At 37.4% G+C, this 16,935-nt stretch overlaps 1 protein-coding gene across 1 annotated transcript in view; it reads right to left on the bottom strand.

The window, feature by feature from the left end:
- Nucleotides 1–16,935, bottom strand: part of EFCAB6 (EF-hand calcium binding domain 6) — a 107,067-nt gene that overhangs the window by 63,182 nt on the left and 26,950 nt on the right. Inside the window, 1 exon segment of the mRNA XM_075088236.1 lies at nucleotides 16,485–16,633. Coding sequence (XP_074944337.1) covers nucleotides 16,485–16,633 — 149 coding nt within the window.

Genomic DNA, 16,935 nt, shown 5'->3' with positions numbered 1-16,935 from the left:
CCGTTCTATTTAGAATGACACTAAAAAAAAAATCTGTGTAAAAACCACTTGTAACTTAACATATCAAGTGCCTCAATGCCTTTCTTCCCGCCCCCTCCCCCCCCCCCAAAAAAAGAAGACAAAATCAAAGCTTTCATTTCTTTTGAGAAATCTAATCCACACTATAAACACTGCAGGGCAGAAAGTGTCAGGGGGGTGAGAGGGAGGAGAAAGAGTCTCCATTTTCTAGTATTTGTGAAGCCCTACTCAGCTAAAACAAGTGTAGCCTTCACATAGAAAATGGCTGTGAAAACTACAGAGCAACATCTGCTTTGTGAGTCTAAACCATAAAAGGCTTCCAAATGCCCTTAAAAATTGTTCCCTCTTTTCCCCAGTCTGAATGTCATCTCACAGGAAGCCATCTGGGACAAGCATGCCAGCTATTCTGCTGCAGCGATAGCAGTATTGTCCTCAAGTGCCTCAGGATGAGTCACATCAATGCAAAAGTCCAATTATAGTAGAAGCCCCCCCAAAGCAGAAGTATCATTTCAAATAAATAAGACTGATGTAGCTGAACCACTGGAATTCAGAACGTAATTCTGTCACTTCATCACCTTTTACTCAAAAACCCTGCATCCCTTAAAGCACCCGTGCTAAATCCCCAATCTGGTTATGACATTCCCAGCACAGATGTGATAGTCTTAAGCCCAGTGTGTATGCATTTAGAGGAGTCAATTACTTTTTTTTTTTCTTTTGCTTATTATTTTAAAATACAGCCTTTTTAAACCTGGCATTTCTTACCACTTCAGAGCAGCGAATGAACAGTGCCATCCACTGTTTCTCTGCATAATCCACAACGTATTCCTAGGACAGTCTTAAATAAGGTTTAACATAAAAATTAATGCCGCATTTGAAACAAACAAATATAGATTGGTAAAAAGATGAGAGTCAAAACCTATTTTTAAGGAGACAGGCTAAATCATAGAATGACAACTCTAAAAGTAGATTACAACAAAGGAGATTTTTCAAAATAACTCCTAACCTGTGATGAGCCATTCTAACTTAATTAGCTATATTTTTACTCATTTATCCTAAAACCAAATACTTCTCCAATCAAGTAGGCCGTCTATTGCATTGTTGAGTACAAATTCTCTCTTCATCTTATTATAAGAATTATAATTCTTCTCCAATGTGGTCATCAGCTCTCTAGAACATGACCTTGAGGAATGATGCTCCTAAGAACAGGTGCCTTTAGAAATGTTTGCTACAGAAGAATTAGTAATGTGGTGTGAACGAGACGGAGTTTTCATGGACTGAACATGGCCAGTGCAAGACCGTATGTCCCTGAATGTCTTTGACAATGGAACCCAAACTTTATCTTTTAGATGTTTATTTTAGAAGCTATAGCTATAAAAAGATTGCAGACTCATCCCATCTATGGCGTTGCCCATCTCGCTTTGCTAAACACATACCTCCACTTTTGAACAATGCCACAGCTCAATAACACAAATACATAAATGTGCTCAATATTCACCATAACCAAAATCCTAGAAGTATTATGCCCACTTCTCCCTGTGCTGTGCTAGAACACAACTTCAGTGTTCAGCATTTTGCTAGACTGATCTCACAAGGCTTATCTTGCATCTTTTTAAAACAAAGGCAAAACAGCCATTGAGCACAATGATGAATGAATTAAACCTTAACAGTTTGCCTCTCATTGCTTTACTCTATATTATTTTCTTACAGGGATTGTTTAGAATTTCAAGTAAAGACCACTTTCCAATTTAAAGGGGCTGTAATTCCTGACTTTCCTTATAGTACAGATCTCTCATTGACACAAATAATGGTAGAAACATTATTTAGAAAGTCGTGTAACTGCTGAGTCCCAGGTAATTTGAAGGATAATTACTTGTTCATGATCAATGATCACTGATTATATACGACAAAATACAGAGCTATAAAACTGACAGATGATGAAAGCATATAGTTATAACACACTGTGCTGGAAACATGACTTTTATGAACCCAATGCATAGCATCCAAAGTTTTCTGTAAGACATTTATAGAAAGGAAAATGCATACAGTAGAATTGGTTTTACTGATCACGCTCATGCTCATTCATATTTCAGGATCAAAGATTATTTTCCGAAAGCCATTTCCTATTGATGCTGTTGTGTTTGCTTCTCACACACAATGATCAGCGGGACACTGGGTTGTAAGGGTCAGACTGGAACTGATTTCTTTGATTTTCCTATTATGTTTTCAAAGGTAGGAAAGAATTCCACATCTTTCTGAAAGCCACTGGCTGTAAGCAGAGAAAACTAGAGCTCCTGAGAGAGTAGATTAAGCCCGATTATAACCTGACTGAAATGTTAGTGCAATAAAGTGACTAACACAATTCCTTCTTCTTTGGACATTGATATTTTCACCCCACGCTCCCCATGCTTGTAGCTGTTCTGACTCCCCACTTTGGGAAGCCTGCTTGTATTGAAAATGAGATTTCATGTTACAATATTAAATTTCAAATCCTTGTTCTTTACAATAGTCTACTGAGGAAAGACATAACATTAATTTAATTAATTTTGTATTACTTTGTGTTTGGAAATACTAAATAATGTTTGATAATGTCTTGGATCTGCAGCACATCGGTTGTTCCTTTGTATAGAAGGCTTGTCTCACTTTTGAAATGCTGAAATAATGTCAAACTCACAAGAGTTTCCAACATGGAATTGTTATGAAAATAAATAAGGGATTTACAAGCTGATCACACGAGGAGTGGGATATCTCTTCCACCGACCTCTTATTTTCTATATGCTTAAGGCAGACCAAAGTACTTAATGCCTCCAGATATAACTGTCATATTAAAAGACAGGAAGAAAGATATGGTAAGAAAAGAAGTTACATTAAATCTGTTACAACTCACACATCATCACCTTACCTCATAAATTGTTGATCTGACAAAGAGGGGCAACACAGCTGTAGGACCTTTCTTAGAGTACACTTAAGCTCATAGGACTGCAAAGCCTTATAAAAATCTTTCCAATTTTCAGATTTTATCTGAAAGGTTCTCCGCCATATAACAACTGAATGAATTAGTAATGCAGGAAAGAAAAAAAAAGTGTCCCTGAGGTTAAACTATGATAGCATTACCACAGGAAAAATGTACTAAAATGACAAATCTAATGTTGGAAGACCAATGCTTACTGAAAATGAACCATGTTATCACTTACAGTATTACGAGCTAGAACAAGAAGAGCAGCCTTCTTTATTTGGATTGTTCCATTAAGCTATTTGTGAATCATTTAATTTAAAAAGTGTTATGTACAATTAAAACAATTTTAGTGTAGTAATTTCAAAGCATGATGCAACATCAGGCCCAAAATCTACCCTTGAAAATGTTTCTTCTGAAAACTTAATGAAAAGTGACTGCAAGAAAGCATATACCTCACTTCATAGATCTGCTTCTTTAAGTGACTGAAGAGGCATGTCTACTCACTGATAACAACACAGAGCTTTTACTGTTGTTTCTCCCCTTAGTCCTGTATAACAAAATCCACTAGGACTGAATGAATTGCAAATGGCACTCAACTTACTCAGGGCATAATTTGAAGAAAATGGGCCTGCACAGGGGAAAATAATGACAAAATCTGGCTTACTGAACCTGCTTTAGGATCTGTCTGTAGCACTGGCAGTTAGAATAAAAGTGTTTTTCCCTTGTAAATTGAGTACATTAACAATCAGAAGGTTCTGAGAAGAAACAAACACAGGATCATGTTTTGACAGAAAATCTCAGCATAACTGCAGATTTGACCCAGCACTGTACTGTGCAAAATTTCAAGTGAAAGGAAGGAGGTGGGTTGTCTTAGCTGGCTGGGGGCCTAGGTTGGTTCCAGGTCCAGGTTCTGCTCATTGCTGCTTTTAAGATTCCTTTGATAGAATAATTCTGAGAAATTATAAAAATGAAGGGATTTCTTGAAAAAGTTGTCCTCTTTCATTTGCACAACCTGTAATCTGCCTTTTCTACAGGATAAACCACATTGATGGAACTGGCATCACCACTCAGGACACAAAACAAAAGGATTCCCAGACACTCAGGCTTCCTTGCAGCAGCTTCCAAGATTTGGGTACAAACCCAGCAACAGAGTCCAGAACAGACCTACTCCTCAGGAAAGAATCACTCTCAAAGCATGAAACCACAGGAGCCAGGGTCATGTGTGGCTGCTGTGTCATCCCTGGTGGTATTTCATCCCAAGATGACTATGGTCTTTGATGTTTACCATTTCCTTTACCTGTCTTCTCTCATGCTAGCATTTACTTCATTTGGCATACTTATTTCAAATGACAAAATGGGTGGGTGTCTGTGTACATCTCTAATATGAGCGTAATCAGCTTAATTTATAAATCCCACTTAGTGTGCACATCAGTTGCACATGTAGGCACTGTCAGCATTTGCATTTTCCCAGCATGCTAATTTTACAACTACTAAAGTTTGCCCCAGAGTTTCAGCCAGACCATTATTCTACTCAAAACCAGCTGGAAGGAACTTGAGCTGCTGCATCAAATGTTGCTATTGTTGGAGCCATCAGAGTGGAAAGCAGCCTGTTTCAGCTCCTAACATCAAAGTGTTTCAAAGCAATGCACACCATTCAGGGCTGTTCAATGGGACCTTCTTTTTGCGCGTCTAATGTCTCTCTCGACACTACTGCTCTCTTTTGATATCTCTCAAAAACACTATCCAGACTACCTAAGGGAAAGCTAAATATGGAGTTAATCAGTTGACATACTAATGCAAACCTAAAAGATTTTATATTGAAAATTATGATGAACTTCTTAATATTAGGAAGTAGGTTTGCAAACTGTGGCTTAGGTTATTTCTTAGAATAATTCACTAAGCAAAAAAGTTTTGACTTGTTTCTGTCAAAGGAAACAGACACACTGCACAGAAATATTGGCTGTGGATTCCAGTAAATAACCTCTCTGTACCTTCAGTGAATGGTTCTAAAGGAAAACATTATAAGACAACTGCAAATTCAGAAGGTATCAAGGCTGTACCCAGAAAAATACGCAATGTCTGTGTAGTATATAACATACATTTTGGATGACTGTATATTATAAAGAATAATACATAAAAAAAGAAACAGCAAAATATCAGCGAAACAGATGTAACAACTGAAAGCTAAGAAATACTACTGCTGTTCCTCCTCTGCTGTACACACATGTGTGAGCTAGTGATTCTGCTGGAGTTTTCAAAAACCTCCAGTAACCATGAGATTGCTTTCCAATCAATGCTTCAGAAAGAAGAGTCTAGAAGTGCTGATTATGATTATTCCATTGCTGGAAAGAATGTGAACATACTAACTTAGGTAAAAAAATACGCAGAGCATAACATGTTACCAAAATGCAATCCAGCATTTTGCCACAGCCGTTATAAAAGATGTGATGATTAGAGAATCAAAAGTGAACACTTACTACTGATTCTTTTTCTTCAAACAAGTCTAAAAATTCATGGTAGTTGAGGTATCCAGTCTGTTGTGGAGCAAATATATCAATTAACTCCTGGAAGCCTTCATCTTTCATTTGAAATATCAAGTTATGTAAAACGCGACGGAAGTGGTTTCTGGTGATCTTTTCATCTTGTTTCTAAGACAGAAAAAGAAAGCATGCATTAAAAAAAGCAACCAAAGAGTTGCTGGATCTGAGTGAACTTGTGTCAGCTGAGTCAAGCTGAGCCTAAGTTACTGTTATCATGTACCCCAACCACTGCCTTAAGACCATGCATAAGTGCATCAAGTGATGTCTGTTATTAGGTCCTAATACAGCTCTCAGCATGTTCATAGACAGCACACGAGCCTACATCAGCGCTTGCTCCGCTGAGGCAGGATTTTCTTCATGATTAGCTTCAGAACAAGTGAAAACTCAATGAAACATTTTGTGCTTGAGCACAGCTTTTTCTAGGGCTGCGGTTTTCAGATGTGGTCCATGGCCAATGATAGTCCAAAAGGCCAGAGTAAATGCTGTGCAAACACTTGGGTCATTACAGAGATTTCAGTTAAAGATGCAATTATAAGTACATGATGACCCTTGAGACATTCTGACTGTTGGCAGTGGTGTGTTAATCCAAAACATTTGAGACCTACTGTCCTTGGACTTCCTCCTTCTTTTCTCGTGCTTCCCTTGCATCTTAGTATCCATCCTTTCAAACAACCATACTGCTAGGCTGGGTCTATTGGCATTCTTGACCTGGCTAATGAGGGTGAATCAGCTCTCATGGAGAATCTTTATCTGGGGCCTGATGTCCTGTCACACTATCATGCCAATGGATACTCTTTTGGACTGTAAGGTAATAGGCAATGGATGTGTTCATGCAACAGAATCAGGATACTTTTATTTTGCTATACTTAAGGCATAGTTTTTCTCTCAGTTCCCATGGCAAGTAATATCCATAATTTATGTAAGAGAGTTTTAAATATGGATTTATATCAACTCTTCTCTGTGACTGTATATTGCATTTTATAATTTTAAATTTGTTCCTGAACTTTTACTTTTTTTTTTTTTAATTGTTTCTTTATTTTCTCTAAAGAAACCTGAGGAAAGATAATGGAGGGAAAGAAGAAGAAAGAGTGGAATAAAGGCTTTGGAACAATAACAGAAAAATTAGGAGTAAATAGTTCCTTCAGTGATTCAGTTTTCCTGGCTAAGCACTAGACAAATATCTTTCTGTTCATAAAATTCACCCTAAGAAAATTCTGTTTCCCTTTAGTCCCCCACAGAGATCCAGGGTGGCAGTAATAATATAGAGGATGAGCAATTATTTACTTCATCAGTTGGTCTGGGAAATACTTTAAAGTTTTGCAATCAAAAGATAATGGTCTTGTGAAACTACTATCTGGTATTTGAATTTTCTTTAGAGACAGTTGTCACTGCATTAAATCATATGGAAGCAAAACCTGATAATATACCTACCTCCCCCAGTAAATAAGTTAGGGAATCTGGTACTGAAGCTACAAAGATAGCTTGTACTTCACAAGAAACAATTGTACAGAATGACTAGGTCTTACCCATGAAGATGAAATATCTGTTACAATAAAAATAAATTATATTTTTTCCAAACCTTAGATAATATGGGAAAGTTAAGATATACTACATCAGGATTTATTAAGCAGATTGCATTTGCTTATTTGGCCACCGTGCAAGTTTATTTTTATTCATTCAAAAGGATTTAATTTTATTGCTGAGTTCATTATCTAAGTCAGTCCAGCATCAGTGACGTGAGTGGGGATGTACTGGTTTATTCCAACAAAAAGTCTTGGTGTTACGTATAAATATAAACCGTTCTTACATGTATTTCTTTCACTGCGGAAGCCTCTAGATGTTGGGCATTAAATAGTTGTTTCTTCAGCCTGTTTTTCCACCATCTCTAATACCTCTGCCTTTGTTAACAATTTCATTCAGTAATGCCCCAGTTCAGAAAATGAATTAAAATTGTGTAGTAAAGTACCGTACTGAATCATGGCCTGAATGCTGTGGGCGTTATTATTATCTACTGCAATGTATGAAACTGATTTCTTTTCCTATAAATTGCTAGGTGAATTCTTTCTTTTTGTGGTCATATATTTATGTATATAGATGAAACACTGCAGGCTAAAAAGAACAGGTTTTATGTAATTATATTAGAAAGGAATTGTGATATATCATCTATATAAAACCATCTAATAAAAAATGCCAATACTACTTCTGAAGATATCCCCAGTGCTCCTTTTGCTTGTGTCAACCAGACTGAGAGCTTTAATTTTTTCAGTCTATTATTTGCTCATTCAGTTCAGAAATACAGAGTCTACAATTTAAGAAGTGCAATATGTAGCAAATCAAAGTAATAAAATCCAGCTTGTCCACTAAAGGGTTGATCACACAATCTGGTGCATGGGACATACATATCATGACTTTCCATCAAAACTGACAGAAAGGCATTTTAGCATAGTTCTGTACATCGTGAGGGCCACAGAGCTGGTGAGGATAGACAGTTCTGTAGCAATAGCTCGTATTCCAGAACTAAACATGACAAGATAATCCAAAGTCTAGAAAAAGTCAGATGAAGTTACTTTCGACTTTCGACACTGGAGTGAACTATGCAACCAGGCTGAGCATCGTCAGTGTCACACATAAGTTATAGTCTACCTGTCAGATAACAAGCTGCAAACATAAACCTTTTACAAATACACGATAGCACACTTGTTTATAATATATAATGTGGGCTTATAATAATTACTGCACAGTTTGATTCTCATTAACTATACCTATCATACTGATTTTATCCCTTCATCAAAAGAGATTTCTCTTGTCTGTAATGTCTCCTGTGTGCACAGGGACTATGGGGGTGTATATTCGTTGCTAGGCAGTGTATTTGGACATACACACTTATGACATCTCCCTTCTTTTCCAAAATGCTGTATCTCAGATTAAGGTGCGGCCTTATCCTGAACATATTAATGCCTAGCTTTAATTTAAATGTCAATCACAACCAATTGGTTGCCTTTAGCATGTAATGTTAAATAGGTATTCATGTTCTGTAGTATTTTTATAGTATTTTATATCTTCTGTATAATGTTGAAACCATTAACTATGTTTCTTTAAACTTTTTACAATGCTGAGAGCACCCTGAAGTTTACCTGATCCCAGGTTTCAGCACAGGACAGAAAACACTGTAGTTTCTCTTAAGAATCTGATGCATTTAAGTAAGAACTTGAGTTATGAGACTTTCCAATACTACTTGAATTCCTTACCCTGAGATGAACAATAAGATACTAAAATAAAAACAATGAAATAATGCCAGTGAAAAATTACAACTTGATACTGCAATTGTAAATTTCTAAGTCTGCAGCAGATGCAACAATATGACTCTGAAAGAACTGTAAAGTCACATTTTCAAATTACACAAATGCCAATGCCTTAGGTCACTGGGACATTACACGTGATCAAGAACAAACTATCAAACAACGCACTCCACATAATGAAATGTATAAAAATAAGGAGATATAGTAATAATAATTTTAATTTAAGAAAAGCTCAACAAATTTATACTGAATATTGCCTATTCAAATTACTTTTAATGCCCTTTTGTTTCTGTGTTTCAGAATATACGGAGCAGCTTTTCTGAAAACATTCTAGGAGGCTAGAGGAGCTGTTTTATTATTAATTCTTTGGTGTTGAAACACTTGGATAATTTTTTTAATAGGATCTGAGTTTTAAAGTAAATCACAAAATATTGCAAGACTCACAAAAGAACATGAAAGGGTGCTTCGCTCATCCTTTTAAAAAAACGTCAATGTGATTCAATGTTTTCAAGTCAAATTTATAGTATAGTTATGAGTAACATTATATTTCTATCTTGCGTATTAGGAGGCTCTGCTACTAGGCTGGGATTTTGTTTTTGGAATAAGGTGTAACAGGTAGGGACCAGCAGCATTTTAGACTCCAAAACATCGAGAACAATTCAGAAAAAAAAAGTCAGTTGGAAGAAAAAGGGAACAGGCAGTTGCTTGTGTGCTGGGCAGTGATGTGATGAAGAATCAGAAGCACGCTGCATGGACCTGTTAAAAACTTTTAGATAAGGACATGAATGTATTTAAGTCCTGGTGCAGAAGACATTCAAGCTCAATTCTATTTCTATCTTCTGAAAAAAAAGAGCAAGAAACTTACTTTTGTTAACTCCAAGACATGAGGAAATGCCTTTACTTGCTTTACATGCATTTTTCATAATAGCAGAAAACCCACTCACACAGTTGCATAAATATTTAGGAATGTTAGAAATTCACACAAGTTTAGACATTAACAATGAGTTCACTGGTGAGATCAGCTGCTCTGTTGAACTACTGCATACAGCAGCGGAGCAGGAGAATAGTATTTGCTAAACGTTACTATGCAGACCCTAGTGTGAAAAGAAAATATGACATCCAAGAAGACTTTTCTTGTGTTGATCACACAAGGGTGAACATTTTGCATAGTATTCCTTCTGCATTAAGCGCCAAAGCCAGTAGGTATTGCATTTCATTTTACCAGTAAGGAAATCAACTTTCCTGGGAGCGGCCACACTTGACGATAGACAATGAGAGGAGGTGATCCGCTTGGGCCCAGAGACAGAACTGAGCAGGCGGAAGAGTGGAGAGAGGGAGCGCAGAGCCAGGTTTGGAGATGAACCCCTCATAATCAGTATATAATGACCAGCACCGAGATAACCAGTGGCACCAGTCAACAGAGGGATGTCAACAGCTGCAAATTAACACATCTGGACCCCTTCTTTGGAAGTTCCCAACTAACCGGGCTGTCCAGGACTCTGGCAGAGGCAAAACGGGCATCGGGACCCTGCCTGCCGTCTGGGGCAGTCTGCTGCCAGAGGCAAAGGTATACCTTACTTATGACCAGTGTATGCCATTTTGACTAAGAAATGAAAACGCTGTAGATGCAAATGGCAGATACCAAACAAGTGTGATAGATAACAGAACCAGATAACAGAAACCTTCAAATGGAATTGTGGATAATCAGCCATTCTGAGGTAAGTCTGTTTCTAATGAAGTCTTGCAGGGGCTGATTTTTAGCCCTGTACTATACATCCTTTTTATGCACACATGTACATATATATGTGTGTGTGCATAAACAGAGTAAACACAGCTCTCTCTGTATATATATTTATATACACATATACACACACGTGTGTACAAATAACCTGAAAAAAACCCCAAAACTTTAAAACATCAAATTACCTATAGATAACTGAAAGACAAATGGAATGGTAAAACTATAAAGAGAACAAACCACAGACACAGGATGACTGGGAAGCATAAGCACAAGCAAAGAATAAGCTTTCTAACAAAGTCCTACATTGCGAAATGGAGAAAATATGCCAGAATAGAAGTTGAATCTTAATTATAAGAAGCAGTTACTCTTAAAGATTTGCAGGTCGTAATATATAATCAAAGCATTAAAAAATTGCCAGTATGATGTTAGGCATAAGGGAATCGGGTAATCCTTGGATGTAGAAACAGGGGAACGCTTAGCAGTATCTGGAAAGTTATTTATTTTTCTGGTACCAGTGCAACTTCTGTGAAAGCACCAATTCTCATTTCTGTCATAACATTTCATGAACTATACAGAAAAACTAGCAGGGGTTCAAAGGCAGCCACAGGGATGATTAAAGAACTGTCCAACATGACTTCCAGTGAAATTGCAGGAGGTCAATAATTTTTGTTTATCAGAGAGGTTGTTACAGATTATTTAGTCCCCAGTTACACATAACTATGTTAAAGAAACTTGAAAAACAGACTCTGTGTGCTACTATAACAGAAAACAAAGACTGGCAACCTCCAGATTGCTTTGAAGCAGATACGAGACACAAATGTTTGGCTGTAAGAGTATTTAACTAAGGCAACACCTAAAAATAATTGCTTTTACTTCATCAAGCATAAAGAATGCCTGCTTTAAAGAGGGATAAGAATCTTGGATGCATCAGCATCGCTTCTGAAGAACAATCTCACTGGAGAAAGCTTCATCTCCTCTAGCTGGATTTACTCTGCAAGAGTTAAAAAGACAGTCTTTGCAATGCTTTCATGTCTCACCCTCTTTTGCTCACTATGTTCTTCTCAGTGCAGGAAGAATAAATCACCTCATTAAGACTCGGGGTTTGATAGGTTTCAAAATAAGAATGCACTTAAAGAAAGCATTGCCAGAAGATTTTTTAACTGAATTTCATCAAGGGTGACCATCAATCGGATATACTTCTCATTTTCAATAAATATGTATGCCACAGGTTACTCACATAAAAAAGGAACTTCCTACTTACTTATGATTTTTTTCTTATAGGAATTGTCTGCCTACTTTCAAAGGTGCTCCCAAGATCCTGGAATTTTTCTAAAAATTGGTGCCAAGCTGCTTTACCTGTGGCTTTTAGCCCAAACCTGACTTTAAAAAAAGAAAACAGTTTTAAAAGACTTTCTTATAAAAACACTCTACATTCCAAGAAGAATTTTGAATTAGAACATCACATCATCATTATAGTATCAATGCGTGCAACATTCATAATTAGAGTAAGCTTGCATAGTTTTTCTTTGTTAGTAAATATGTAAACTGAGCCAACTTATTTTCTCAAATGTCTAGCTGTGGAAGAACTAGACCCCAAGCGAGAATTCATCTGACCAAATGTACGTGCCTGCACCTGAGCAAGTCACTCTAAGTTCCCTTTACAGTCATTGGGGAGAAACAGGCACTTTCAGGACAGGATTCATCTCATCCTAAAGTAGACATCTAAAGCTGGTTAGATGAATCCTGCCCATTGCTTCTCTCCAGTGACTATAAAATGGAGTCTAGGAGGAGCAGTTCAGGCATAAACGTTCACATCACAGATGTCTAGAATGAGACAGTATTTAATGCATCCCTTCTCATTATTTACACACAGTAGTGAAACTTACTAAGGGGAACAGTATGTTGGTTTTTTTTAATATTATGATGTTCATTATATCCAAATTTGAAAACTCTGAAAGTACTGGAAGTATTAAATTATGTTAAAAAACCTGGGAAGTTAACTAGCACCATATTTCGTGAATAATTACTTTAAAATCAATAAGGACCTGATCCCATGACCCCACACCAATGGCATACCTCGTAGTCAGTTTCAATGGTACTACAGAAAGCTCCAATGAGCATGGCTAAATGCACTCCTACTTCAGATGGTGTTTTGTAGGCAATTACATCCCTCATATTATGAGAAACATGCTGACTTGCTACTCTAGTCATCTCAGAAAAGCTTTTAAAACTCCTAACGCTCCTTAAAATGGTGGCAGATGGTGTTTAGAACATTTGCTAATCCAGGAAGCATAGGACAAAGCTAAAAAATTACCAAATGCAGTCAGAGGTATGCAAGACTTCCTGGATCTTTTACAAAAAACCTCCAGGTTTTGGACTACCCAGCAGCTTCTCAAGCCCAGCCAACACAGCTAAAAAACAAAAGTTACAATCACAGCATTCAGGCTTTGATCAACCACAACCTGACAGCAGAGGGTATTTGATGGGCAAGGAGGGAACCTGACTTTTTACAGTGGTCCTGCCTGCGAGTAGCATGCACGCACCACAGCTCGGTGGCTCAAGGGCTGAGCATCTGTCCACTCCACAAGCAGCACAATTGCACCAGAGCCCAGAAGAGGGGCTGGGAAGGGCCAACCACCAAAGACTCAAGGTAAATGAAGACAGAGGCAGTGCAGGCATTCAGATTTCACCAGGGGAGCCATTTCATTCCCTGCAGGGAAGGGCTTTGCCAACAATACTATTGAGGGATGTGTTATTAAAAAAAAGCAGTGGGAAGGATAGATATTTCACATCTGATTATTGTCTTGGATAAATGGATATGAAACAAACAGTATGAAATAACAGATGATCTTAAAAATTAAGGCCAAGAGAACAACTGTTATTTTGAGACCCCAACTGAGATACCTTCACACTCAAATGTCTGTGGTCTACTAAATCACTCCAACCACACTGTAGAGAGCAGTTCTGCACAGAGAATGAGCAACCAGCCAAAGCTGTGTCAATCAGAGCAACAGACCTCTCCACTTCCACCTCCTTGCTCAGAAGCCCTGCATCGCCTCTCAGGCTTCGGGAGTGAAAATTGCTAAAATACTGGGAGCTGAAGGGAACTTAGGAAGAAATACTAATGCAGATGTGTGAAGGACTGGCATTACTAGCTATGATTTGTGGTGCCACTGATCAGTCCACAAGGTGCAGTGTTTTTCCCCAGTTCTGCAGATGGGTAATGCATCGTGGAGCTCTTCCAGTTCTGCCTGTGGCTGGCCAGCACAGCTCTTTTCTTTTGTATGTTTTATCATGGAAAGGGATGAATTAGGCCCTTTGGGGGGCCGGGGCAGCAGGGGGAGGAAATCCCCAGAATTAAGTTTTGTGGATCAAATTGAAGAAAGCCCTATTTAGATAAAGTTAAATCACTGAGAATAAAAACTGAGGAAGGACTATGGAGTATTTTTTAAATTTCAAAACAATTCCTCTTTATTATTATAATACTGGCCCTCAGATTTCAAGCTCTGCTAGAAGGGCAAGAAGTAAAATGTTAGGCCCTCTATTGGCAAAGCCTTCATACTGGTTATTTATGATTTGCTCCCAACCTTCAACAAGAATACGCTTCAACCTGTGAAGGGACACAATCTGCAGCAAAGCTCCAAAGCATACGCAAAATATTTCTCACATGGGAATACAGAAATACTGTGAAATTAATTCCTTCAGTTTATGCAACTCTTTATAAGACCTCAAGTTCACAATGTTTTACTTCTAAGTGAGTAGAAGTGATGGAATTCAGGGAATTTGGGACTCAGATGAGTGATGTCCTTTGAATGAAGTACACCTGACTGGTCTGCCTCTGATGCATCTGATCTTGCTGCAGCGGGGACATATACGGAGCGATAAGTGCATGGGTAATCTGGTCCTAAACCAGTCAAAGATGAAATCGTAGCTCAAGTCTAAGGCAAAATTGCATCAACTTCAATGGACCCTGAATTTTATATCAGGAGCCCATGAGATGCAAATACCTCAAACAACCATAAAGTGTTGTCATGTATTATTTCTTATAAACAGCTCCCTGGCACATCTCATGTCATATTATTTAAATAGAATCTTAAAAACCTTGAAATCATGTCCCTTGTCCATCAATTACTATTGCATTTATTTTCAGCTGCAATGAAGTTGCTTCATTACTAAGATTAGATGACTATGAGGAACTTTTTCTGCTGTTCCATTCACCTGGTGGAGCTTTTGAATTACATTATCTGAGAAATATCACCTAAGAGATATGGCATACATAGGCTTGAACATTTCTGTTTACAGCATCATTAAAATGTCACTATATTTCTCAGATGCTAGAGAAAGCTCCAGTGGAAGAATACATGCAGAAATCTTTCCATTATGCAACTGCTTTTAAGAGCAAGATTTACTTTAAGACTTAAACTAGCAAGTGACATGAATGGAAAAAAAACCTATGATAGCGATTTTTTGACAAAGTAATAGTTGATCATTGTTATATCACACTGTGAATGACTAGAAGCAAATCAGATTTATCTGCTGAATGCACAAAGCAATATGGTTACTGCAGATGACACTCTCATACAACACCTGCTGCCGTAAAATATATATCTGCACTGAGCTCCTTACAGCTAACTAGTGCATATAAAGGAAAAAATAACTCAACTGATTATTTACATGGATGATTCTATTCTTCCAACAATTTAAATAGACAAACTATAAATTGTGGAATCACTAAGCAGTAATGCATGATCTGGTTACTGACCTCTTCACACTGTATGATTTGGGTGCCTTGTTCTGTTGTAACTTTAAACAACATTTTGGCGTAAAAATGCTGTGTAAGAGTTAAGCTGTTCTTCCTTTCTCTTTGACTGGCCATATGCCCTTGGCACTATTGCCAACAGGTATAAAGTATATTCTGGAAGTTTTCTTCTCTCAATTTTTGGTTTCTGAGTACAAAAGGTTAATCATGAGATATCCTGGTCTAGATTTAACCAAAAGCCTCAAAAATATCTATTCCTATGATATTTTAGCTTTAAAAAGGAAATTTAGGAAAACAGGAAAGTTTAGGGAGCCAGTCAGCATATGCTGAAGTGATCACGACCAGGAAATTATATTTTGGAAAATGTTCTGTGGCCTAAACTCTGTCTGCTTAGATCCTTGAGACTGGGCTGGAAAATGTTTCCTATCCATTTATCTTCTCTACACTATACTGACCACATGATGATTTGAGTTTTGGTCATAATGCTACTAAGATGCCTGGTTAAAGTAAAATAGCATGTTGACTTGAATCCAGTAGTTGGCATGATTTCTCAACCTTTACAGCAGTTTTAATAAAAATACTTACAATGTCAAAACCTAAGTTCAAAAGACTTTTGCCTCATTTTAGTTTAAATTCAAATTTCCAGGTATGAAATTTTTCTATTATGCAGCACAGAACTGTCTCTTCAGTTGTGTTTTTCACTGACTGACAATAAGCAATGCAGAGCGAAAGCTTTCAGCATTAGTTCATTCATTCACTTTAGTTCCTTTTTTTCCTTGCCACACCCACGTACTTAGAAGGCTTGTACAATCACACTGTCACTATGCAAATATGGTGCTAATAGTCATGAAGTTGCTCTTCCAGTAAATTCACACCATCCCACATCACTAGTCATTTGAATGCAAGAGAGTAATGCTCCCTTTATGGAATTAAATACAAATCTGTGAGCAAATAGAAGTAAGAAAGCCGTAACCCAAAACTTCTACTCCATTAAACCTATATACCTTACTGCAAAAAATTTGGGTTTATACCCAGCTATATTATACTGTGCCATACATACTGCAACACAGGCGCAAGTAAGATGAATTAATGATGGTAGTCACAAAAAGCAATAATAAAGTTATAAGTCAGCAGCGCTAAAAAATGTCCCCTAAGAAAATAATATGATTCTTACCTATTCATTAGCTCTTGAAAAGTTTCATTTGGCAAAGGAAATACAAAGCCATTTATGACTGACTTCAAGTAATCCAAAGACACAAATCCACACTGACTGACATCAATTGCTCTGAAGGCTTTTTCAGTGTCCTGATAGGCTGAACACAGCTGTAATGAGTACAATTTATAGTGTTTTGTTCAGAAAAATCAAGTTCATGGAGCTTTTAAAACAACAATGCATTTTTTACAAGACCTTTTCAAATGTTCTTCTCTGTGAACTGATCAAATAGGTTACCCTGGCATGCTCTGACTGTCAGATGTTTAATTAATAAGCTCGCTACAAAACAGTATTCCCAATCACACACTCTCAAATGACAAGTCAGACAAGTTTCTCAAATAATAACTCTGCCTCAAAATTCAGAGCTAAAAATACTTGGTGGATCAGACTGCTTGATAACACCTGTCTTAAC

The sequence above is a fragment of the Phalacrocorax aristotelis genome, chromosome 1 (genome assembly GCF_949628215.1).
Source record: "Phalacrocorax aristotelis chromosome 1, bGulAri2.1, whole genome shotgun sequence".
Taxonomy (NCBI): domain Eukaryota; kingdom Metazoa; phylum Chordata; class Aves; order Suliformes; family Phalacrocoracidae; genus Phalacrocorax; species Phalacrocorax aristotelis.
Note: the sequence above shows the minus strand (reverse complement) of the source record. Positions and strands in the feature narration are given on the sequence as shown.